This window comes from Balearica regulorum, chromosome 13 (genome assembly GCF_011004875.1).
Source record: "Balearica regulorum gibbericeps isolate bBalReg1 chromosome 13, bBalReg1.pri, whole genome shotgun sequence".
Classification (NCBI taxonomy): Eukaryota; Metazoa; Chordata; class Aves; order Gruiformes; family Gruidae; genus Balearica; species Balearica regulorum.
The window spans coordinates 22,436,894-22,460,850 of NC_046196.1; the positions used below are offsets into that span (position 1 = coordinate 22,436,894).

The 23,957-nt window shown below is 49.3% G+C and overlaps 1 protein-coding gene across 2 annotated transcripts; it reads right to left on the reverse strand.

Moving 5' to 3' along the window:
• TSNAXIP1 (translin associated factor X interacting protein 1) lies at positions 1-23,936 on the reverse strand. 2 transcript variants are annotated; one of them, XM_075765309.1, is made up of 17 exons: positions 23,562-23,936; positions 20,631-20,721; positions 18,771-18,874; positions 17,302-17,425; positions 16,196-16,289; positions 12,863-12,973; positions 11,984-12,180; positions 9,455-9,590; positions 8,458-8,627; positions 6,941-7,100; positions 6,531-6,661; positions 5,133-5,261; positions 3,430-3,591; positions 2,408-2,517; positions 1,535-1,658; positions 1,093-1,199; positions 1-272 (listed from the first exon to the last, which is right to left on the reverse strand). In XM_075765309.1, exons 1-17 carry the CDS (start codon positions 23,588-23,590, stop codon positions 26-28), a joined length of 2,226 nt encoding a protein of 741 aa, XP_075621424.1. In that variant the 5' UTR covers positions 23,591-23,936; the 3' UTR covers positions 1-25. The 2 variants fall into 2 exon arrangements, with proteins under 2 accessions (XP_075621424.1, XP_075621425.1); XM_075765310.1 differs by lacking the exon at positions 12,863-12,973 and having other exon boundaries at positions 23,562-23,935.
• Between the last annotated feature and the right edge of the window lie 21 nt (positions 23,937-23,957).

Sequence of the window (23,957 nt, forward strand, 5' to 3'; positions counted from 1 at the left end):
TGGAGATCAAACAGTCCATTTATTTTTAATCCTGGAAGTCTGCTTGCTCTTCTTCAAGGCTTGTCGTGCTTCTCTCCCCAGGCGAGGGCCCGGCTCGTCTCACGTCTCCAGCAAGCAGTCTCTCAAGCGCAGTTTCCGTGGGCACGACGTCTTGGTCTGGCTGTTCTCTCCGGACCTGGTAAGCCAGGCCAACGTAGGTATCCAGCGTCTGATCATCGATATCGGGGTCGATGGTGCAGAAGGCGGTCTTCAGGTCATCTGCCTTCACCTCCCTGTTCAAAAACAACTCGGTCACTGCTATGCTGTGTATGTGACAAGAACGTTTATGTGTTTGTGCCGCGGTGAGAATCTGTGCTGCTGGAAATGCAGAGCAGAGCTGTATTTTGGTATTGTTACCTCTGCCTCCACTAGTGTCCCTTTGCTTTTTAAACATACCTGTAACAAAGACTGCTAAGTACTAAACTTCAGACTGAACAGAAGTTAGGAACTGTTAGACTTGTGATAACTGGGAAGACCTTAATTTCACTCTCGTGTGCGCTGGGGTCTCCTTTGTTACAGAGCTACATTCTGTGCCCACCTCGGACAAGACTGAACTCAGTGGGCATCTCTCCACCTTTGGTGTTCTCACTGCTCGGTGCCTGGCACCAGGCTTTTTTCTACGCAGGAACCGCCCCTTGTTTATCTTGTTTTGAGATTTAATTATTTCTTTCAATCTGCAGTTGTCGGTCCTGTTCACTCTTCCCACTCCTCAGAACCAGCCTCTGAGGATGTACAGGCTTTTACTGCTGTTTTTGGAGACCCAAGGAGTGTTGAGATACAAGACTTCGGGTAGTGAAGGGGATTATCGGTACAACCAGTTTCTCTACTCACCGCCTGCCATATCCAGTCCTTTGGCTCAGGAACTGAAACTGAGCGGGGTTTTGTAAACCAGGGCTCAGCCAGGTTTTGGGATTTACCGCAATATTTGGTATTTACTGCAATATTCGCTGCTGGGGCCCTCTGTAGTGCATGCACTCCTGTGCCTGCAGCGGGGTTCCCTCTGCGCGCTGTCCCGGTCTGCTGTCCCCCCCAGCCCCTTCCCTCCATACTTACGTTAAATCTCCCAGCTTGCTCCTCAGCTCTCTCAGATACTCCCGCCTCTCCCTGACGTACTGGCTCCTGAGCTTTGCAACAAAAGGTTCAGCGTTCCCCTCCTCATCCTGAAAGAAATTGCAGGTGTGTTAGCACTGAACGTGCATTCCAGTCTGGATAGGAGTTGCCCCCTGATGCGTACTAAAATAACTCTGCTCTCCTAGAAATGGAATTTCCACGTGAAAAGTGGAAATAAAGAGAAAGAATATGGATAAACCCCTATCCCAGAAAAGGCACAAGCTTGCATTGCCGATGTCTGCAGATGGCCTTTGGCTGTTAGAGCTTGTGGCGGGCCCTGCAACTTTGTTAGTCTGATAAACCTCATTAGCCTGATAAGACTAATTAAAGCTCTAAAATAGGCTTGATCTGAATCAAAAGGAAAACTTAAATAATATCAGCTTACTTCTTTGAATAAGGATACGTAGTCAATGAGGTCTTCAGTGCTGTCCAGCCTGTATCTGCTTGCATCGACCAGTTCTTGGATTGACTCCTTCCTTTTCAAGGGAAAAGCCTCCCTCACAGCTGCGCTGTACGGAGACAGGCAACGCGGACAGAATGTGGATGCCGTTACAGTACGAGCACTTAACCACTGCCGGTGTGGCTGGCTTTTAGGCTACCAGAGTGTGCGTGTATTCCGTGGGCCAGATCTTCAAAATCCATTGCTTTCCCAGGAAACGCATTTTAAGGAGCACGCGCACCTTTGGATACCAAAACAAGGGCAAAGTTTTTGGCAGAGCTCAGGGGAAGGTTGGGTGCTGAGCCACGTGGGAACCTCTGAATGCAACCGTAAGGGTTTGCTGGCAGCCCAGACCGAATTGGTTGGTGCATCTGTACCAGAGCCATGTTCCCAGCGAAGTGCTGGAGATGGCCGGTGCCGCGGCCCAAGGAAATGCTGTGCTCAGTTACACTTAAGACAGCACAGCTGATCGATGAGCTGGGAGAAGACTGACAAAAAGTCACAGAAATGCTGTGTGACCGCTCATGGGAGCACTGCGTAGGGTCCTGTGTCCCCACAGGGACCGGGGCAGGGTGCAGGGGCTGCCAGCCCACCCCGCTGGGTGTCTGAAGCACCCCAGGGTGCTCTCGGGCTGCTACTCAAACCCTGCAGTATTCACGTTATTCTAAGGCTAATGCAGAGGTTAACAAGTAGAGACTCGCTACAGCTGCCTGCGCAGGAATTTAAAAGAGAGAAGCCTCCTCCCCGGGCTGCGCTGGCACAACACCCGACGCGTGCCAGGCACGGGCAGAGCTCGGTGGGCAACCGTCGGCCTCTTGCCTGAACTGCTCGCGGGTCAGGGATCCGCTGTTTGAGCTGTCGCAGGCAGCCAGCTCCTTCTGCAGGTTGGAAACCAGCTGATTCTGGCCGTGGTACTGTTCTTCACCCACCTGGGAACAGGGAAGGAGGTTCACAGGTCAGTAACTGCCTCATCTGTTCCTTGGACCACCTTCAAGAGGGAAGCAGAACTGCAAAAGTGCTCACTTCTAAAGCAACTTTTACCTGAGCAGCTTTTCGTGATTTACAAATAATTATGGAAGCAACACAGCAGTTTCGTATCAAACAACTTGCTGCAAAGCAGTGTTCTTGCTGCCACGTGCAGGAGCTCTGAGGGCAGGCGGTGAGAATGGCTCTGATGATGTGTCGGGGGGCTGGGGCAGAGGCTCACCCCAGCACATCTGGGACAGCTGTTGCACCCCCAGGTACAGAGGCACACCCGGGATCCCCCAGAATGGTGGCAGCCACCCTGCCTGCATGGTCACACTTGTTCCCAGCCACTTGTCCCTTTCCAAGCAAGACAGAAGAAGACCCGAGGGGGCTGCGTGTCTTTGTGTCCCAGGAAGCGGAAAGATGCGGCCGTGTAGCCAGAGCTCTCCAGCTCTGACGCGGCGCTGGGGAGCAGGGAGCAAGGCTGCCAGGGCCTGCACCGTGCTGCGGTTCAGAAACTATGTCCTGGTGTTCACGAACACACACGGGGACAGATCGTGAGCCAGGAGAGACCTACGGAGAGAAGCAGGCCTGTGTGGTGGTGCTGCAAACAGGAGCCTCTCGTTGGAGAGGGCAGACGTGATGAGGCCAAGGCGTTTGAAAGAAATAGGGCCCGCTCTGTGGGGAGCCTGTCGTGTCTCGCACATGCAGCGTTCCCTTCTCTAGCGTGGGTCAGCGTTTACTTTTACTCTCATGAGAAGGTGCAGGAGGAACGGGAGGTGAAGCTGCTTGGCAGAGGAACGCTTCCCTGCCTGCTGTCGGTCACGCTAGGGGTGTCTGGGCAGAGGCGTGGCACTGGCCTGCGGGTTGCCTACCTTCCCGGTGAGTACGTCGTAGAATGAGCTCAGGACGTGGTTCGAGCGACAGAGTCGCATGTTCTCGTAGAGGGTGTAAGACCATTCCATGGCAGCGGCATCTCCGTACTTCTTCTGGAGGTAGCCGAGAAAGAACTCGGGAAGACTGGAGCGCTTCCCTGTCTGCAGATAAATAACACGCGAGGAACTCCCATAAGCAGCAGAACTAAATCAAATCTGCCCGTTTGATTCCAGCTCTGCGCATAGACCTCTGTCTCTCGGGGATCGCACACGGTGCTAGTGCTGGCTGGAGTCTTCCCCAGTATTAGCTCATTCAAAATGTTTCTCCCAGGTTTGTGCTCTAGATGTGGGTAAGTGTATGATGAAGCTCTGCTGCTGCTGAGGTCATCGATAAAGTCTCTCTTCCCCTACCTACTTCTGTGAAATGACTTGGTGCCAGCGAGGCGCTCCCCCTCTGTCCGATTTAGCTGAGCTTGGCTCGTGGGTTGAGAAATGGAAGCAGTTACTGGAGGAAAGCGGAGCCAGGCAGTGATTGCAGCGACCCCATTTCCCCAGGACACCAAGCTGAAAGTAAAAGACAGCTGCCGTAGAAAACATATTAAGCCATTCTGGGCTGATCTTGGAGATGTTTCTGGGCTTCTAGCTCAAGAGAACAACTCTGTAAAGTGACTCTGCCTCTCTCAAGGTGGCTCTCGTGTGACGGAGGCACAGTAACAGGGCTTGCCCAGTATCTGGGGAGATGGCATCGCTTGTCCCTGACATGGAAAGAATTAACCAGCCACTTTTATTCTCTTTTTGAGTTGTATCGCCCCAGATGGGCAACCCATAATGTCTGCCTTGGCAGAGAACACACACCTCACCCCTTGGGCCTCCAGTTGTCGCTCCCAACCCACCCTTCTTTGCCCACAAAGAAGGGGAAATTCTTTGGGTTTTGTGTACCAAAACTTTATATTGATAAAAAAATTAAGGTAAAATTATTTTTAGCCCCTGGTTCTCATTTTTCGTGCAGTGCCACTTGTTCCTCTCTCGCATGGAGCTTCATAATGGATTGGCAAGGGTTAAAATCAACCCAGCAAGAAAACCCTGGCCTTGCTTTGGCTGCACAGATGTTGCCCAAGTTTCCACCACCTAAGAGATGCTGCGTAGCCATGATGGCACGGCAGTCTGCAGAGCACCGTCACACCCCACGATAGCAGCAGCCGATCTAGCCGAGGTCTCGGGCGCGTGAGCGTGGCTGATTTAGCCACGGGAGGAACCACTGCAGCAGGCACCCTGCCGTGGGGAGGAGTCTTCACCCAAGCTCGGCTGCTCTTGCGGCAGCTGCTGGACCGCGGCAGCTTACAGCCCTCGCCATCGAAGCAACCAGAGCTGCTTTCTGGTTTCCTGAACTCTGGATTTGCCACGGTGGGCATCAGGGGCTTCACGGGGACTCAGCTGTCCCGGGAGCAGGAGCTGCAGAAGCCTCTTAGGCTGGGGATGGAGGTGCTCCAGTTATCCGCGTGACACTGTCCTAATTGGTGAGTCGGATCCCTGGGGAGCCCTGCCAGGCACGGGGTTACCGCCAGCTGGGGCCGTTTGCTCTGACAATGTTTTATGCAGCTCGATTTGTGTGAACCGCTAGGCAGGCTGTGGGTGAGACCCTGGCTTCCCAGACTGGCCTGTCACAGCAAATGCTGTTTGTGGAGAAGGAAAATGGGACAAACCTGCTGTTCTAGTGCAATTTTCTCCTTCCAGACATCCTTTAGGATGTTCACCACATCCTTCTTAGTCAGTTTTTTGTTCTTGACTTCACCGTCGTGCCTCAGGTACACAGGCACTGTGTCGCCTTTGCCCTAAGTGATGGAACAGAAACACAGATACGGGTAAGGCATTCGCCTCGCTGGCAGCGATGCAGCGCCAGAGCCGTGTTGGCAGCATCTAACTCGCCGTTAAAACGAGTCATTTTCGTGGGTCTCGATCCCAGTACTATCAAACACATCTGTCAGCACCTCTGCAGCCTGCTCCAGGGTGGACCTGCTCAAGCTGGGGCCCACGCTGGCCACATTGCCTGTTCCCCACTGTCACGCTACTTAGAACTTGGTTCATGAGTGGGTTTGGTTGATGTGTCCCTGTTGTGTCCGGGCAGCTGTGAGTATTCCTCATCACCAGTGTAATATGTTTGTAGTCAATAAGTTGTTTATTACAGCAGAGCGATGCTGAAGCCCTCTGTGTTGTGCTGGAAGCTCTGTGGTCAGCGTGGAGCTTGTGGCTGGAAGGTGTGGGACCTTCTCGAGGTGGCAGGGAGCTGACAGACCTTGTCCTTAGACAAAATGGGACTGGGTGAGGGGTTCTGCCCAGCAAAAATAGAAGAGGAAAGATCTTCCTTGGAAGCACCTTCCCAGAATGGCAGGGCAAACAGTTCGAACTTCTGGAAAGGCTGAGGAAGAGATGTTGAAGGACTAAAGAAATGCTCCTCTGTCCCTGAGAAAACCCTTGTTGTGCTTGTTAGGACGTGAAGAATCCTTGTAACGTTTCCTTGTCCCTGTATCGTTTCCTGATTCCCCAGGTGCTGGGGTGCAGTGCAATGGGACAGTGGGAGTTGAATTAACTTCCTGATGCCATGCAAAGGAGTCATTCCCTGCTCTGTAGTCTTGCTACTTACTCTTAGTCATTCTAGCACTTGTCTGAATTCATCTCATCGGCAGAGAACCTGGGAAAAAACGAATACTGCTCTGCTGGGTACTTCCCTGGTGCTGCAGCCAGTACCGGGGGTGAGAACGGGGCAGAAGGACAAGAGTTTTCAGCTGCAGGAGGCCATTAATTTCTCTCAGCCGTATAGTGCAGCATTAATAAGGGGCTCTAGCCCGCTGGTAATACCTGCATGTCTGATGGTTCATGTGGCATCACTGCAAGTCATTCAGCTGTGTCTTCAGTGTGCTCCCTCTCACTTCCAGCTCAGTTGCACCTGAGTTTCCCTAGCTTTAAAGTTTTTGGTGGTTACACTAGCAGGGAGGTGAACATTGAAGACGCCAGCCGTGAAAGCAATTCTCCCACCTTCCTAATGGATATTTATTACCAATTCATCTCAGTGGAAAGAAGCAGAGAAGAAAGCTTGCACGTACCCATCCAGGGAAGACATTTATCTCTTTTAGCACTCCTGTTCCTATTTCTTCCAGAAGCACATCCACCAGCTGATCGCTGGTCTTCCCCTCGGCCAGACAGCCCCACCGGGCAGCTCCACCAGGAATCACCTCTGCAACAGCAAAAAGACGCTGAGCTGCTAGAATAGAACGTTGCCCACGCGTACTCATTTTGCGTGAATCCCACGAGGAGCCTCACGATAGATACAGATCTCTAGACATCCAGTTAGTCTCCTAAGATGTCGAAGGCAAAATGGAATACTCTGCAAGCTCCTCCCAGCCCACCGCCTAAAAACCTAGGAGAAATGGGGTGTTGCAGGTAAGAAATGCCCCGTAGCAAAGTGTTTAAGGATGAGCTGTCTTAAGCAAATCACTACAAACACGTTTGGCACCTGAACACTTTGCCCAGTTTGGCCGGGGCGTGCGGTTGCGCTGCGCTTGCTGGAGTTCGGCGCGGAAGTTGTCTCGCTCTTCTGCGGTCTCTCTGTGGATTTCCTGCAGTGTTTCATATTCCTTATGGAGCTGATCAAAATCCCTCTGCAGGGTCTTCATCTAAAGGATACCGAAAAGAGTAACGGAAATTATCTGTTGTCAGACGGCTCCGGTGAGCATCAGTGTACTCCAAAGACTTATGGAGAGTTGTCCCTGGCTAATTGCTTCTAGATTGGAAGAAAAATAAATCATTTGTTAAATGTTATTGTTAGCATTTACAAAAAAAATCTGGCAAAACGTGTCAATGGCTTTTATACCTGTTTTTGTGTTTCAAAATAGATCTTAATCCACTCAGAGAGAGCAGGAGAAACATAGGGTTTTCTTCTAGAAATTTTTACACGCATGCCCTTGAGCTCCACTATACTTTGTTTATAAAGTGTTTCTTTTTCATATGATTTATCTTTGCTCTCCTACTACATCGTGATCACCTAATCACAGCTCTAGTCTGGGTTTTGAGGGCTGTGTGGGTATTTATTATGGCACGATGTGGGGACATGAGCAGTGGATCGAGCTGTGCTGACGGTCAGAGCTGGAACGGAGCTGCCAGTGGCCCAAACGTATCTCAAAGAGCCCAGCACGGCTTTTCCGAAGCACAAAGACAGGTAATACATTTTATTTTGCCCTCCTGGAGGTTCTCATCCATCCCTTCTCACAGCTGTGCCCTAACTTTGTGGTGGGATCCAACATGTTCTCTTTCCTCATCCTCCTTCTAGAGGTCAGGTCACTGCCACTCTGCCACTGCAGGCTGGAAGCAGACCCTGTCCCTTTGCTGTCCCGCGCGTGACATGGCATCGCTCCTCTGCATCTCCGGTGCAGGCTAAGCAGTCAAACATTTATTCTGAAAAGGCAGCAGACAGATACGACGTGAGGAACCTAGTCCAGTTCTTTCACAGCTGGAAAATGCATTGGTGAGCCCCACCGTTGGGTTGATGACCTTGGAGTTCCGGTAGGCCAAAGAAGCTGTTTAATGTTACTGGAAAAGGCAACAATCCAGCTAGGCAGAGAAGCGTTAGTAGGCCAGCAGTATCTTTTAGCTGTGGTTTGGACAAAACCGGGCAACGTATGTGAGGTGAACCTGGCTCATTTATTTATACGTATGATGACTTCAGAGAGTAGCTCCCGAGCTGCAATCTGTGGGCTAGCATTACTTTTGTGGTGTTAACTCCGTTAAACCTGATGTTAGGGGGTTGTGATGGTATACTAATTTTGAGCGCTCAGGCAGTCCGTGGTTCCAGTCGAATGGGAGCTTTGGGGGTTAGAAGACAGCAGCTTCTCATGTGTTTCATGTACAAAGAACAAAGAAATGCCCTAACGTGAGCTCTAGGTTTACTGAGTCCCTGTCCCAACCGGGTACTGAAGCATCGCGTTACGTTTGTATTTATGTGGTATAGCTTGAAAACGAGGAGCTTATGCTCACCTCCTGAAGTAAATCAGAGTATTTTTTCTCCAGTGATTCAAAATCTCTCCTGGGCACAACATCTCCGTAGTCCGCTATCATTGCGTTCAGCTTCACCTGGGCTTTGGTGAGGTCCTGCCGAGCTATCTTTAATGCCAAAGTTAACTTCACCGCATCTTCACCCTTGACGTCTTTAAGCAACAGCCACTGATGAAAGCTCATGACAGTAAAACTGCAGTCGTAGCTTTCTAAATTTAAATTCTAAATTTTCTAATTTAAGCTTTTAGACCACATAACCCCAGAAAGCGTCAGCAAGAGCTGAATGGGTGTAGGCTGTATTGTTATTATTAATTAGCTGGGAGTATATTGCAGCGTTCACATTCCCACCCGCTGTCCTGCCCCTCTCCCCTGCACACGTACGTGTTCAAAGGCTCGGGCTTCGTTTTGATTAATGGAAAGGATCCCAGGCGGAGAGCCTCAGGCAGGTGCAATGGCTCAAGCAGCAGTAGCATGATGGGTGCCTGTGACCCAACTATGGATCAACGGAGATCATGCACTCAAAGGGTCCCTACCACCATGAGTAACCTCAGTGCCTGGTATTTTTGAGCCCTGAATTTCAGCGGTTTTGTCCATCCTTGTGGACAGGCACCAAGCCAGCAGCTGTGGCTGGGTAACACGTGCTGACAGTTGGCGCTGGAGTCAAAAACCATAAGGAACCTCTGCGCTGGGCAGCTCCTGCCTTCCATTTACTTGTTATGCTAAGCAAGAGCATACAAGAACACAGGCAAGGACCTACTGCATCAGCTCAGACTATCGGGTACATCCCTGCCTATTCCCTTTCCTACCCATTTATGGACTTTTTGGCCATGAATTTGTCTAACTTTTTTTTTTTTAAGAATTAAAGCATATCTGAAGACATTTCAGAGATACTCTAAATTTTTACTGCGATGCTGTGCCCACGGCCGTGCACTTGCGTCTCTGTGCAGGACAGGTTCTTACAGAGACCTGCTCTCTCTACCTTGGACTTGGTGGCGTGTCCTGTCCAGCCGTTCGTTGTACATGTCGTTCAGTTTTGCTAGAAGCATTTTGCGGGCACCGTACTCATTGAGATAGCGAGCATACTCCTCAGCTACGCTCGTCCGCAGACGCTCCACCTGCAGGAAACAGAGGCTTTGAATTGATCGGGAGCAGAGCGTGAGTGGGAACTCTTGGACTGATTTAGAGCAGAAACTAAGGAGCGGAGAGTGGGATAATGGGAAAAACTGGAGCAGGAGAGCAGGCAAGTGATAACACTATAGAAAAGGATGGGCTGGATAGAAATATGATGGGTTCAAACTTGGAAGTAGTGTGCAAAAAGGTGTTCCACCTGAGTGTTTAGCCTTCTAGAGAGTGAGTTATACGTGTTTCATGATCTGAGTTACACCGTTTCTCTGTTGTAAGCCCGTATCTAGAAACCTTCCAGCAACATATTCCATCCCTGTTGCTGGTCACACAGCAGAAAAAAGCTGCTACCCTTCCCAACTTACTCCACTGGAACTGGTGACAGAAATGTATCTTGGGTGGCAACAAGGGATTGTATTTGTGCTGTATTTTTAATTTTTTGTTGTAATTTTTAATTTTAATTGCATTTTAAATTAGTGGCAAAGTACAACTATCAGAAATCTGGAAGCCTAAGAACTGGGATTATGTGTAACACCGTAGCTTATTCCCACGATGTGCTTTTCACTCCGTGATCACACCCTGCCACTGCCAACGCCTGCCTGGTCCGCTGGATAGGGAGTGAATCAAAACGTTCCTTTCCTTGTGGCTCAGAAGACAGCTAGCACCTCAAGGACGATTCTGATGAGAATTCTGAATTCTGATAGTCTCATAAAAATACAAGCCCTCTGTAGCCATGCTGGTTTGCCTGTCTCCCTACGCCGTCATAGCCACAACCACGCTGCCACCAGCCAACAGCTCAGCAGCTTGGATGGATCTTTCCAAGGAATTTTTGAATATTTAACCGTGTCACAGCTAGAATATTTGAAGGCTGTCTCAAAAAATGGAATTCTGGTTTGAGCAGAATCATTTTTCCCAACCTCCCTCACGCAAATTGCAAAACTTAAATAGCCCAAACTAGAATTTGGATTCTGGGCCCTACTCTTAGGTAAGGCAAGTACAACTGCATAAATTCTCGGTTGCTCCTTCCAGAGAAGGTTCTCTATGGCTCTGTGAAGCACTGAGACCTGTGAACACCAACAAGTGGAACTGGCTAGTTCTAGGACTGCAAATGGAAGAAATATTTATAAGCATTTTGATCTACCTAGTGAAACCTAAGCTTCTAAGGTTCACCAAGTGCTAGCTAGATGAATAAGGAGCCTACACTGTCTGTCCTGAAGCTTGTTCTTCTTCACCTTTACCACTTAAACTAGTGGATGAAAACAAGTTCAGGTTCATCCTGTTATCACACCTCTGACCACAGCAGAATTGCTGTGTGACAAGGACAATTTGTTTCTTCCTCCTGCTCATTTTTCACCAGGAGGATGGTACAACCCTGGAACAGGCTGCCCAGGCAGGTGGAGGATCACTATCCTGGGTGGATCTCAACACTCAAGCCAGACAAGGTCACGGCTGATCTGCTGTCACGGAGGCGATAGTTCCACTTCATGCGGGAGGTTGGGCTGGAGATTCTAGATGTTCCTTCCAACCAACACTTCTTTGATACTTCCTGAATTAGCTACAGTAGCTGTGAGGACCCCAAGACCCGTAACTGTCCCGCTCAGCCTCAGCCGGACCCTCCACCCACACACGTCTGCCCACAGCCAAGCAGCTCTGCTTAAGCTCAGGCCAAGGCTTTTGGTCTTTGTTGAGCTATGTTGTAGGTGTATCTGCCTCCAGTCCGGTCTCTGTGCCCTCACAGGACCTTGGACTGATGTCGTAGGTAGCTCTTCTCCTGGATGGACCCCTTTGGATGTCTGTTGCAGTTTTGTCTCCAGTCCTGACTCTGGCCCTAAGCTCCTGGCTCATCCTTCCTCATGCAGCAGCCCTGCTCCTGTTGCTCTCCAACAGGAGTATCATTTCAGCCTGAGCGGCTGAAACTGCTCAAGAACTGTGTAAAGTGGTAATTTAAATTGGAAGGACCTAACTCAGCTTGCCTATAGATAGCAACGCGACTCCACCGGCGGCAAGATGAACGATACAGATTTAAAGATGCTAAGGGTACAATGTTGTAAAAGAGCGCACTTAATTTTACGTAAGAACTTAAAACATTAGTACCAGAAAGAGATCTATTTCCTCCCCTGCCTTCAAGTGTGACTGTGCAAGAGCCAGATAGGACAAGAGATACAAGTGAAGACTTCTGACAGCGGTGGCACAGCCTGTCCCAAGGGAACAGGATATTTTCTGGAGCTGGCCAAGATCCAGCATCACCACCGTGCTGGACATTTAGTGTCTGCTCCAGAACTTTTACTGGCACTGAAGGATGAGCCGCTGGGAGGTAGGAGATCAGAGGAGCAAAATGCAGCCCACTGAAGTTGGGAAACGGTTGACTCATCATTGTCTAATTTACCTGAACCTGAAGAGAACTCTTTTCTTCCTTCATGTTGTCAATGAACTTTAACAAATGTTGTTTCTCTTGCTTTAACATATTTATTTCATCTCTCTCCTTTTCCTGCAGAGCCAGTATCTTCTGGGTGCACTCCTCGGACATGGTTGTGATCATAGCCTTCAGGGGCTCCAGGGCACGAATTGTCGTCTTCTGATGAGCTAAAGAAAGCAGAGGTGAGTTCTCACAATGAGCAACAAAGCCTGAATTTTTTACTCAGCTGGGGTGTTGGATATTCAACCCTGAAACAGCGCCGGTGGGAAGTGGGACCGAACATGGCGCTTTCACTGCTTGGCCTGGCGAGTGCCTACGGACATGGAGTAGTGTCGTTTGGGATTGCATCCTGTTGTTTATCCAGCTGTGCATATGAACTTCGTAAGGATTTCTGATTTCAGCTCGTGCCATTTATCCTGGTTTGGAAAACAAAGGATGAACAGTATTTTGTTTTGTTTTCTTGAGTATTTAAGGTTTTGATAGGACATGAGCACCGACAGCTTTATCACGTTTCGTTAGGCGGGAAGCTGTCACCATTTAAGCACAGGCAGCACGTGGGGCTAAAGATAACTGCTAATTAGTGATCTACCCTCTTTTGTGAAGGCACGTTCTTCATGAACTTTGATCTGCTTTCTGCTCCCCAAACGCATGGTTTCCTGCAACCTTTTACATGCAAAAGTGTTGTCTACCCACCCTCCCCTCTTTTCAGGTATGCCTTGACCTCTCTTCTTTTGCCTTTCTCTCCAGTACGTCTAGTAAAGAACTCGCGTGCGCCTCTTGGCTTTCTCTGCCGTAACGCGTGCTTTTCCCTCTCAGCTGCTTCCCCTCTACCTTGAATTAGATGCTTACCCGAGGAATCTCGTGTGACAGTAATTGACTTGGGTCCCACATCCCAGTTACAATTACGTGGCAGAATTTCATCTGATGCCATCTCCATGGTGCACAGGCTCGGTTTTATGACTGGATGGAATTTCACCAGGAGAATAAAACGATCAAAGACAGGACATGGTGTGATTCAAATGAGGCTGTGAGCAAGCCTTGTTTCGCTTGTGAATAACTGCATTATTCGCCAAAGCTGTTCACTCCCTCTCCTGAACAGAAGGCTAGAAATGCTGGTGGATGCTGAATAATCTGACTTGGAGGGTATTTTCCTCCTCAATAAAACCTGGTATTTATGTTGAAATACTATGCAACAGATTTTGCATTGTAAAAGTTAAAACCCCTGCATAAATCTAAGAACAGGAACTACTTTTCTTGTTATACTTGGGTGTGAATTTCCTTCCCACGCTATAACTGCACCAAAGGTTTTGCAAAACTCTTTCACTGTGACACTTGTGTCGGGACACGAGATGGCAAAAATTAGAGCGTTACCATGGGGATTCTGCTGCCGTGCTGTTTGGTTGCTGAGCGTGAGCTAAGAACTCCGCGTTAAAACTTCAGCAAACTTGTGGCAAGGTGTAGTTTGAGTCTTTCACACCTGACTCCTGACCACAAGCAAACCCCTTTAAGTGCAATAGTATTTTTAATTGTAGCTGCCTAGTATGTCAGAAGTTAAGAGTACAACAGCTCACTGGCTGCCAAAGTGATTATTTCGTAGCGTGGATGCTGGCCAGTGCCATCTGAGAACATCAGCACGCTCGTGACCTCTCCCAACTCTCCCCAGGCCAGGAAAGGACAGACGTGCTCCCACTTAGAAAGAATTCAGGCTGCGGAGCAGCTCATTGCGCGCAGAATTGCTGGATGGACCCAGAAGTCTTAGCACCGCAAAGGAGCGAATGTGAAGCCTCTGTGGACGTCGCGACCTGAGTAGTATTTTAATCACAAAATAGATTTGGCTGTGATAACATCACTGTGAAGCAAAGAGCTACCCTGGCACTCAGCTTTGTCTTAAAAGAGCTCCCAGCAACACAACCTTTATCTCGGCCCAAGGGAACAGCCGTAGGGATTGATGGCTCTACCCTCCACAGTGATATTTGCCAAATTCCGCTTACTACCTTCACGTTCACGTGGATTTACGCCAGAAACAGTGACGTAAAGCCTCAGTGCTGGCTCAGCACAACCGTGACACCCAAAGGAGCTGTAGCTGTATGTCCAGTTCTGGCAGAAGACGGAGAGTTGCAAGCAGCGCTGCACGTCCCCGTTCCCATCAGACGCAGCCGCCTTCTCTGTCTCCGTGCTCAGCTACGCGTGTGCCAGCTACTTCAAACGTCCCGCCGCCAAAATGATGCAGCTAAATACGCGGCGTAAGCAGTACAGTTTTAGGACAACATTTAATAACACAATTTTTGGCTTTTTTTTTTTTTTCAAACTAGGTTATTCTGACTGAACTGGGAACATGTTGCAATGCTAGCAGATTTAAGGGGAGAACCCGCCCCGGCAGTGGGTGCCGTGGTGAGCTCCATAATCGATGTACAGGCGGAGATAGTACAGAAACTCTGACTAGGGCAGGAAAAACAGAGCAAGACAAAGCTGCTAAATCAGACTACGAAGATAATACCAGTTGGCTGAGAAATACAATACTGTGGTGCAAAGGAGGTTGAGTTTCAGGTTCAAAAGGAGCCGAAATGCTACAGAGAGAGTATGTACGTTTGGTGGAGCGCTGAGACATCTCTCTAAGCAAACTGTCCCATCTATCAGCTCCAAAGCTGCACCTTAACACTCCAAGCGCTGTGGTGAGGGACTATAAACAGAATATAATAATTCTGATGTTAAGAGCCATCAGAATGACCAGCTCTCTCAGATTTTAAAGAAGTTATTTTTGTTAAGCACAGTCAGACACAATTGAAGAATAAAGATAGGTACTTAGGACTGCAATTTTACAAATCAGTGAATTTCCTTCCTTTTCTCTTTCTTTTCTACCCTTTCTGCTCTCGGACGCTTGCTTTTGTCTCTTCCCTAGCACAGACGCTTTCTTGAGCAATTCAACTCACTAAACCAACAGGAAACTTTGCAGCTCTCGGTCTTTTGTTTTTCCTGCTGGGTGAGTTGACTCAGCTCATAGAGGTGTCCAGCGAGTGGCAGAGCGGGTGCAGCGGGAGGGCACCATGGGGACGTGGGCCCGTGGTGTTTCCGTGGCTATGAGCTGGTGGATGAGGTCGCTGCTTCCTCGGCCAGGCAGGGAAGCTGATGTCTCTGCTCGGCAGGGAGGAGGAGGCCTGGAAATCGCTTACTGGTAACCCCACCCCATAGCCTTAGCTAACAGGGGAGGGATGTCACACAGGCCTCGTTAGCAAGGTAAAGTCCATAATTAGGAAAATGAGTTTGACCTCAATATACAGAAAGGTGGGAGGATCCCAATCCCAACTTAAAAAACAAAGTTGTGTTTGTTTTATTCTTAGAGCTTCGAGTATACTTGCTACCATGGCACATTTGTTCATTGGCATTCAGTTGATTTCTAAAAATAAAGCTATCATAAAAGATATGTTTTGCTGGGTATCCAGGGACTTTGGAGGAAAAAAAGGAAATACCACATCTAAGCAATACAGAGGAAACAGTAAATAAATGCTTAAAAAAAAAATAGTCTCAGAAAGCAGTACAGTATCAGCTTCAGCGTGGACACCAGTATTCTCTCTGGGAGCTGAAGCACAGAAATGTCTGCTAAAGAGTTCTGGAAAGAAACTGAGTTTTTTTTTAAAAAATGTTTTTATACAGTGATTAAAATTGACTTATTTACCTGGTTGAAGGATACTGTACAAAGAAAGATTTTTGTCCTTACTGAGGGACTATGATTAGGTAGTCCAGGTAACCGGTACTGGGATAAAGGATATATATCCTTCAAGAGACTGTCCCAGTAGAAGACTGTTGACATCTGATAGCTGCTCGGTGCCCAGTGTGACATGAGCTCCTGGTTACAGCCTATTTCTAGCCCTCTGTGATTGTTTACAAAGTACTGGTATCGCTGTGGCATCTGAGTGCCAGGCGGTTAAAGCACACCAAGAATGGACAGGGAACAGCCACTTCAGCGCTCTGCCCTGCTGCGTTTCAGGAGCAATCCCGGCTTCGAGTTACCACATCAGGCACATCCAAATATATTAGTACAATACACTCCACTATAAATGTGATTGTCCCTGAAAAAACCTTGAGACACTGCTGTTGCCTGAACTGTGGATGTGATGAAGATTTAAAAAAATAATCTAAAATATTATAGGGAAAAAAAAATCCTCCAACAACTTCAGAGCTTACCCAAAGTAACTTCGTATTCATTCTTTATAGCTGACAGCAAGGGCTTGTAGGTCTTGAAGTTGTCTATGAAGAATTCAAAGATCTCTCTGTAGGGCTGAGAGAAGAAAGAAGCTTGAGAAAACATTCAGTGGCCCATTTTTGCAGAACTCAGAGGTAGCTGATTTGTCCAACACTCCCATGGTGTACCTGGGCCATGGGAAGGCTTCACTAGCAATAAGGAATGTTCTCACTGAGTGTATCTCACTATTACATAGAATAAAACACATCGTGTAAGACAGTAAAAAATAATTTCAAAGAAAAACCACGTTTATGAAACCTCTGTTTTCTCTTGCTATTAGTCACTCATCGTTTCCTTCCATTCTCTTCCATCTACCACCTTCTTTCCCCATCACTACAGGATTCCTTTGGGAATGACAATTTGAATTAATTAGTGCAGAGTAAATCAAATCCACACTTCCCATGGTCTGCATAAATGCTCTAATTGCATTAGGATATTACAAAAACAGGAGTAGCTGCTCCTACTCCATCTGTGCTTTAAATTAAAGTGGTGGTTCTCGATGTGGCCATGAGGTGTGTCCTCAAGCACTCACAACAAATCCCCCAGGATCAGACCCATTAGAAACTACGAATTTTGGGGATCCTGATTAGGCTCAGACAAGAGCTCGATGACAAAGCCCCTTCCTGTCACATGCAGAAACCTAACTTCAGAAATGAGAGGTTTTTGCAGTGAAAATTTGGGAACCTACACACTTGCTGTTTTACGGGTTTAGGCAGGAATCTTCAGGAGTTTAGTGTGTAAATTCTGTTTCACACCCACATTAGATCACCATGTCTTTTTGAAGGCTTGGGCTTTGATTTAAAGATGGCAACAGTTATAGAAGATGTGGAGAACACAAGATATGAACAACCCAACAACTCGCAAACAACAGCAACCCAACGTATAAATAAACTGTTTCCCTGCAAGTTCTCTGATGTGAGCTGCAACCCCACTTATCCAATACTACCCGTAGGTGCCTACTCTTCTGCTCTACTTTTTCCTTTGGATGGCCAATTTAAGTCATCCATCTCAGCATGTAGTTTCAAGTTAAGAGAACCTTGTGTCAGACCTGTAACTTCAGCTCCTGAGAGTTCTTTTTAGTCAGATCAAGAGACTGCAGCTCTTTCCTTAGGTAGGACTCCAGTCGCTCCAAGTATCGTGGCTTTGGAATGGTGCGAAGGACCTGTTTATTGCTGCAGAGACACAGGAAAAGAATGGACGCATGAACTTATGTGTGTCATACATGTAAGAATGAACTCATAATAAATTGGCTCAAGGATCTTGGTTTTCTTCCTACTGCCCATTGCTTCACAGCAGGAATTTTTTTTTTTTTTTTACTGTAGCACATATATATTCTCTCAAAGCATACAGTAGATGATTTAAGATTCCTTGATGGAGCAGAAATCTATTCAAGACGTTCTGCTATTACTACTCTTCGAGTTTAAGAATTTCATAATGCTTTTTGGTATGAAAATCCAGGTGAGTGGGTTGTCTCTGTCAGAAAAGAATAAATACTGATTATGTTATTTGAAATGTGTCAAGGAAAGCAGCTGTTTGGAAAAAAAAAAGAAAAAAGAACTCATAACACACTACATATCCTGAGATTCTAGGTTCCTCAGGAGATTCTAGGCCAAATGTCCCTTTGCTGGATGTTATCATCCATAGTTCAAATTAAAACCAGCCAGAATTAAAACTAAAAAGCCCAGTTATCCTTATTGTATCATCCACAACTGTGTCCTGCAGTTCCATCAGAGCCCTGAGTCTACCAACAGGCTCTGGAACCTCTTCCCGCCCCCGGGGGTTTGGGTGCCTGTGCTGAAGGGGAGCTGGGACCCCCCAGGGTGACAGCAAGGCACGCAGGGACAGTGACCTGGCAAGCAGGGACAGCAGTGACCTGCCCAGCCTGGCACGAGGAATGCCACAGGACTTGGACAAGAGTCGCAGAGCAGGTCCCCTGATGGTAGCCAGCGACATCCATCGTTCAGCGATGGTCAGGCAAGTCCACAGTGATGAGGAAGGTCCGACGCCAAGCTGGGACGTCAAGTCAGCCGGCCAGGGTCAGAGAGGTACGCGGCACGCGGCTACGGCGTAGCTCCAGCGAGAAGCAAAGGTGGGTGAGCTGGGCTGAAGGCTTCTCACACAGCTCTTCTTACAGCACCCGGTCCCAGGTTACCCGGCTGTGCCGTATCGGAACCGGTGTAGAGCCCAGGCACCCAGGCGCCTCGGGCTGGAGAAGGGCTTGCAGAGCCTGTTGGTGCACCTGGGGCCTGACGGGATCCTACGTAAGGTCAGTCAATGAATCGTTAAATGATAGTGCTTTATGGTCATGTTTATACTAAGCATGACTCGCTATAAATACTCGACATCTCCTATAGAGCTGCTCATCAGAACCAACGATGTCGTGCGGAACTCTTGTGGGGTAACCCAACATCATTGTTCTACCAACGCTGGAAGAGGTTCTGCTCTGTAAGGTCTTGGTTTTCAAAAACTGCTTCCAGCAAGCCTGGTGACTTGACCAGCGGTACCGGCTGAACTCACCCAGGCGGTCTCTCCTCTGGGGCATGGCAGGGTTTGGGACTCCTTGGGACGGTCTGTCCGGATGCAAACGCAGGCCAGGTGGACCAGTGGCCTCTAGCAGAAAGCTAAGATTGAAAGGAGAGAATCCCTTTGCTGCGTCTGAGCACTACAGACTCACAGCAAGGAGCCAAAATCGGTACAAAGAGCCAAAATCAGTACAACTGCCTATGAGTACAGTCAGACAGAAAGACAAGGGCCGTACCCCGAAACTCCTCAGCCAGGACTGACCACGCCTAAAAAGCAAGTAAACTTTTTCTGTTCTTTGAAGAAATCATCTTCCCAGACTAGTACCATTTGTTAAACGCCTCTGACCGATCTCCTGGGTGCTATTCATGCTGCCTAGATGACATGATTGTGAGAAAGCGTTCGCATCTTTGGGTGAAAAATGATTTCTTGGTCTACCCTGGGACCACTGGAAACTAAAGCATGGCACAAACAAATCCGAATTTTGCATTAAACCAGACGAAACACAAAACGACAGGTTTGACTTAGGTCTTGTTTCCACTAGGGAGTTTTTGCACTGGGGTGTGCCCTAGGAAGGGCACAGCGAGCTGCGTTAACTCATTTAGATAATGAGTTTTAAATGCGGGTTGGTGACCCTACACAAACCAGCTGGATTTGCATCAGCATAGCCCATAATGAAATAAGGTCTGAGGAACAGATTTAGGTCTGAGGAACAGTAAAAAAGAACGTGATAAATGAATTTTCCTTCAGAAACTGCAAGCTCCTCTGAAAGCAAAATCTTGTTCTTAATTTTAAGGGTCTGTTCATTTCTGTCTTGGAACTTTCTCAGTGTTTCTTTGGTGGGGAAAAAAAGCTAGCTATGCCAGATTGCTCTACTTTATCTTCATTATTACAACCAAATAATTAGTATGCGATTGTCCGATACAAATCCCTCCCTGTTCTGAATGTAAAATTTACAAAACAAATTAATCATGGGCAAACAGGAGGGTTTGACTTTCAAACCCCAAACTTCAGACTGACGAAGCCTTGGAACGGTTACACGTAAAGCCTCAGAAGTTTAACTGTCCTAATTCCAGTGCAAGAAGCAGGAAGATTACATTGGAGAAACAGTACGATTCCAATTTGCTGAGAGTTGAAAATCTTCAGGACAACGAGGAAAGTGCTTACAGAATGTCCCGGCTCTAGGGACGAAATACTACTTGGAGATCGTGCGCTAATGTAGCACATACGGCTTGTCACAGAAGTGGCACATTCCTGAAATACAGCCAAAATGGTAATGAAAAAAAAACCCCCAACAAAATAACTAACATATGACTTTTATAGACCTTAACCTCCCATTAGTTTGTTGGTATACACATTCCTGGAATTTATTTTCTCGTAATTTGGATATAGATTTTTCCCATGCTTGTTTATTTTATTTACTAAGACTGATAAATACCAGGGAGCAGATGTTCCTGTAGGATGCCCTTATCCTATGATTAAACAGCATGCAGTCATAGATTTTCTTTTTTTCTTTTTTTTTTTTTTTTTAAAACTACATGGGTCAAATTCTGACCTCAGTATTTGGCAGTATGTCTACTCAAAAAGCTGCAGCCAAGAACAACATTCATATTCCTCCTCTCTTTCCTCCACCCTTAAAAAATGCAGTAATTAATTCACAAAGATGACATCTGAATCTGAAATTCAAGAGTTAGCAGCAACATATATATTTTAAATCTGTATATATTAGAAAGATTAAAATGATTAGAACTTGCTTGACTTCCTAATAGCTTGGGGTGGTCCCTGGGCTTCCAGCAAGATTCAAAGTTGACCAAGTTAGCTAAAGTTTGGATGTTTCACTGGAATTCTTCAACTCACCGGAGTCTTCCGTTTCTTGGACAGGATGTATTTCAGACGGTTGATACGTGTTTGGCAATCTGGAGCCTCAGAGGAAGAGTCGGGAGCCGTCCTGTGCAATGGCAAGAAAGAAACTTCATAATATAGAGAATTAACTCAATATACAGTGGAGATTGAGAGGCTGCCTCACATATACCTGAGGTAAACAGCCAAAGATGAAGTGCCCGACGCATGAAAATATCCAACAGGATAATGTACAGGGAGGGACCGATGGAAAGATGCGTGGTGCAGCTGAACTCCAGGATTTGTGTTCGATAACTGGCACGACATTTGGTACTTTCCTTACTGCGCCCACGAGAGCGACCAGGCGGAACCCTGCGGCTGGGCGAGCCTGAAGGAATTGCTCTTCTGAAGAGGAGGGTCTGGAAACAGAGCTGGGAAACCCGTTACCCGTGGGTCAGGAACCGGGATTTGGGGTCCCAGAAGTGCCCGCAAAGCCGGTTCCCTGGGGTGGCAGCGGTGCCATGGCACAGTGGCCTGACAGCAAACCATGGAACAAATAGAACCAGGAGCTCTCTTTCCTAGACTAGAAATGATGTCCAGGCTGCCTCCTGATGTCCAGGCAGCGTTAGCTCTGCCGTGCGCCGGACAACTCTCTGAGCCGTTTTCTGAGAGAAAACCTGCAGTTTAGACCGACTGAAATGATAACACGTGGGGGAGCGATTCTGCAGCTGGCAGGGACGATGGAGACGGAAACCCCAAGCAGCTGGGTCGGCTTGCCCAAGGCACCGCACCTTTGGGTGAGATTCCCTGAGACACCAGGAGCTGATCGAACAGCTTACTGCTCTTAAAAAGCCACCCCATCTCCTCCTCCTAGCTGTATCTTCCCGCTGTTCACCTTGTGCTGCCACCGCTGCTCATCAGACCCCTTTATAAGCTGCTTTAAGTCACCACCTCAGCAGAAAACTAACCCAGGGTCATCTCTTAATTTTGCTTAGCTATCAGCACAATGACGTAGACAAGAGAGGATTGTACCTGGCGCGACATGCTTTGGTGGCACAGTTCCACCAGCACGCGGAAGCTCGTGCTGCGTGCCTGGCTACAGGGAGGCACGGAAAAGCACCGGCAAGTGGGAGCCATGCCTGAGACGCTCAAACTCCACTGGCCAGGGACGCTCCGGGACCAAGGAGCAGGATGAAGTGCCCTATGGGCAGAACGACAGAGTGGTTTGAAAATCTCCAGTATGTAACAGACCATTAAACATACTGTAACTTGTGTTTTAGAATCTGAAGGGCACTTTTCATGCATTTAAACCAAGTAAGGTCCCTAGCTATCCAGAAATGCATCTTCCTCTTCTCTGCAGCTAAACTCACGACCAGTTTGATACTCCGAGTACTGAGCACTCCCTGCTTCCATTCGCTTTCATAAAAGTTGAGTGCAGTAACCATCCAAGAGCGTCTGTCTCTTTTTTTTTTCCCCCCACGGGATGGGACGTTAAGGTAACAGCAGCCTTTACAGCCACATCAGTCAGGTAGGCCATCAGTACGCTACCAGCCACAGCAGCTTTTCACCTGGAAATGGGAAGGTGCCTGTTCCCAGACAGCTACGTTAAGGGGGGGGGGGGGAAGAAAAAAGAAGCGCCTGGAACTTTTCCCATGAGTGAAAAAGATTGTTAGCTGGGCCGTGGCACAGCCTGGATTGGGAAGCGGTGGCTTCTTCAGCATTGTGAAAGCTAGCAAAACTGAAACAAGGAAAACTTGCTTGTTTGATGAAAGGTACTTCCCAGGAGTGCAAAACATACAACTTCAATATAATAAAAGTTGCTTTTACTACACATATGTTTTCTTGAATGAATGTAGACTTCACTGTCCCTGTTGGAGCTCTCGAGCAGACAAGGCAGTGACAACATGCTTTTAGACTACCTGCGCCATGCAAGTCTGAGATCCGAAGATAAAAACCTATCTGTGGGTATAAACTTGGCCTTCACTGTGCTGGAGAGAGGCTCAAGACGCGCAGAGAAAAGTAGGTTTGGCCACGAACGCTCCAGAATTTTCCTTTCGAGGCAGCCCAGGCGGACGTCAGAGCCTCTGACCGGCCGTAGTTACCTTGACCAGCCTCAGCCGAGACCCTCACCCACGCACCCTCTTGCCAGTTGGTCCGGGAGCTCCACGTAAGCTCAGGCCTGGGCCTTTACACCCCACCGGAGCCGCTCTGTAGCGGCTATCTTCTATATCTTCTACCCTGTCTCCTGGGCGCGCCTTGGCCGTACGCCGCGGCCTCGTCTCCAGTCCCGCCGCCGAGCTGCTCGCCCCGAGCCGGGGTCTGTGGGCCGGGGAGGGCCCTGGCCCAGTCTCGGCCTCCCCGGGAGCAGCCCCGCGCTCTCAGAAGCGGGGAAAGACCCGTGTGCCAGAAGCCATCGTTCCCCCTCAGGAAAGGGAACGAAAGGAGACCGCGGCTTTTATACCTAACCGGAACAGGGTATTGCTGGTGGGGACAGGCGCTTTGCTAAAGGAACGGTATGGAAAACAACTAGTCGGGAGAGGCACCGCTCCCCAAACCACAGCCTGCCCGGACCCAGCCGCTACCAACAGCCGCAGGTGCGAGGTGCCTACCGCAGGAATCACTCGACAAGTTCCTCGCTCCGCCGTGAGCGAGGGCGGCCCTTGCGACAGAAGCGTTGTGTCCTGAAGCCCACGAGCAGTTCCTGAAAGCCTTCCCCACCGCCCGGTTGCACCCCCCCCCCCGACGGGCGGCTGCGGTGAGCCGTGCCCTGCCGCCCCCGCTCGGGCCCCACGCCGGCTCCCGACGGGCGGGGCGGGGTGACAGCGCCCGCGGCCTCCCCGCCCGGACGTGTGGCAGCGCCGGGAGGCCCCGCAGCCCCGCGGGAGGGGAAAGGCAGGGCAGGGCAGGGCTCGGCTCTCCCCGCGGGCCCGGACGCCGCCGTCCCCTTACCCGCCCGGCGGAGCGCGGCAGGCCGCCATAGTCCGCGCCGCCCGCGCTGTTTACACCCGTCGCCATGGAGACACCCCCCCCCCAGGCCCCCTCGCGTGCCGCCATAGCTGCCCCGGCAGCGCCTGACGCGCTGTTGCCGCTCGCCAACCGCGGCGGCCCCGGCGCGGCCCAGCCCCGCCCCGGCGGGAGGAGGGCTCTGCCGAGCGGGCGGGCCCGGGGCGAGGCCGCTGGAACGGCGCTGCGCGCCCCCGTGGCGGGGCGGCCCGATACCGGCCCCTGCGCGGAGGCGGCCGGCGAACGCCGGCAGGAGCGGGGCGGCCCCTGGAGGCCGCGCTGCCGCGGAGCACGCTGGGAACGGGAGTCCCGCACCCGGCGGCGCCCACCGGAGCCGGGCGG

Coding starts and splice junctions, on each gene's coding strand:
- TSNAXIP1 (XM_075765309.1), bottom strand. CDS start 23,590: ATGGCGGCCTGCCGCGCTCCGCCGGGCGG. Junction 18,875..20,630: donor CCAAGAAACGGAAGACTCCG/GTGAGTTGAAGA, acceptor TTTCAATCTTAG/CTTTCTGCTAGAGGCCACTG. Junction 12,181..12,862: donor TGTCACACGAGATTCCTCGG/GTAAGCATCTAA, acceptor TGCTTTCTTTAG/CTCATCAGAAGACGACAATT.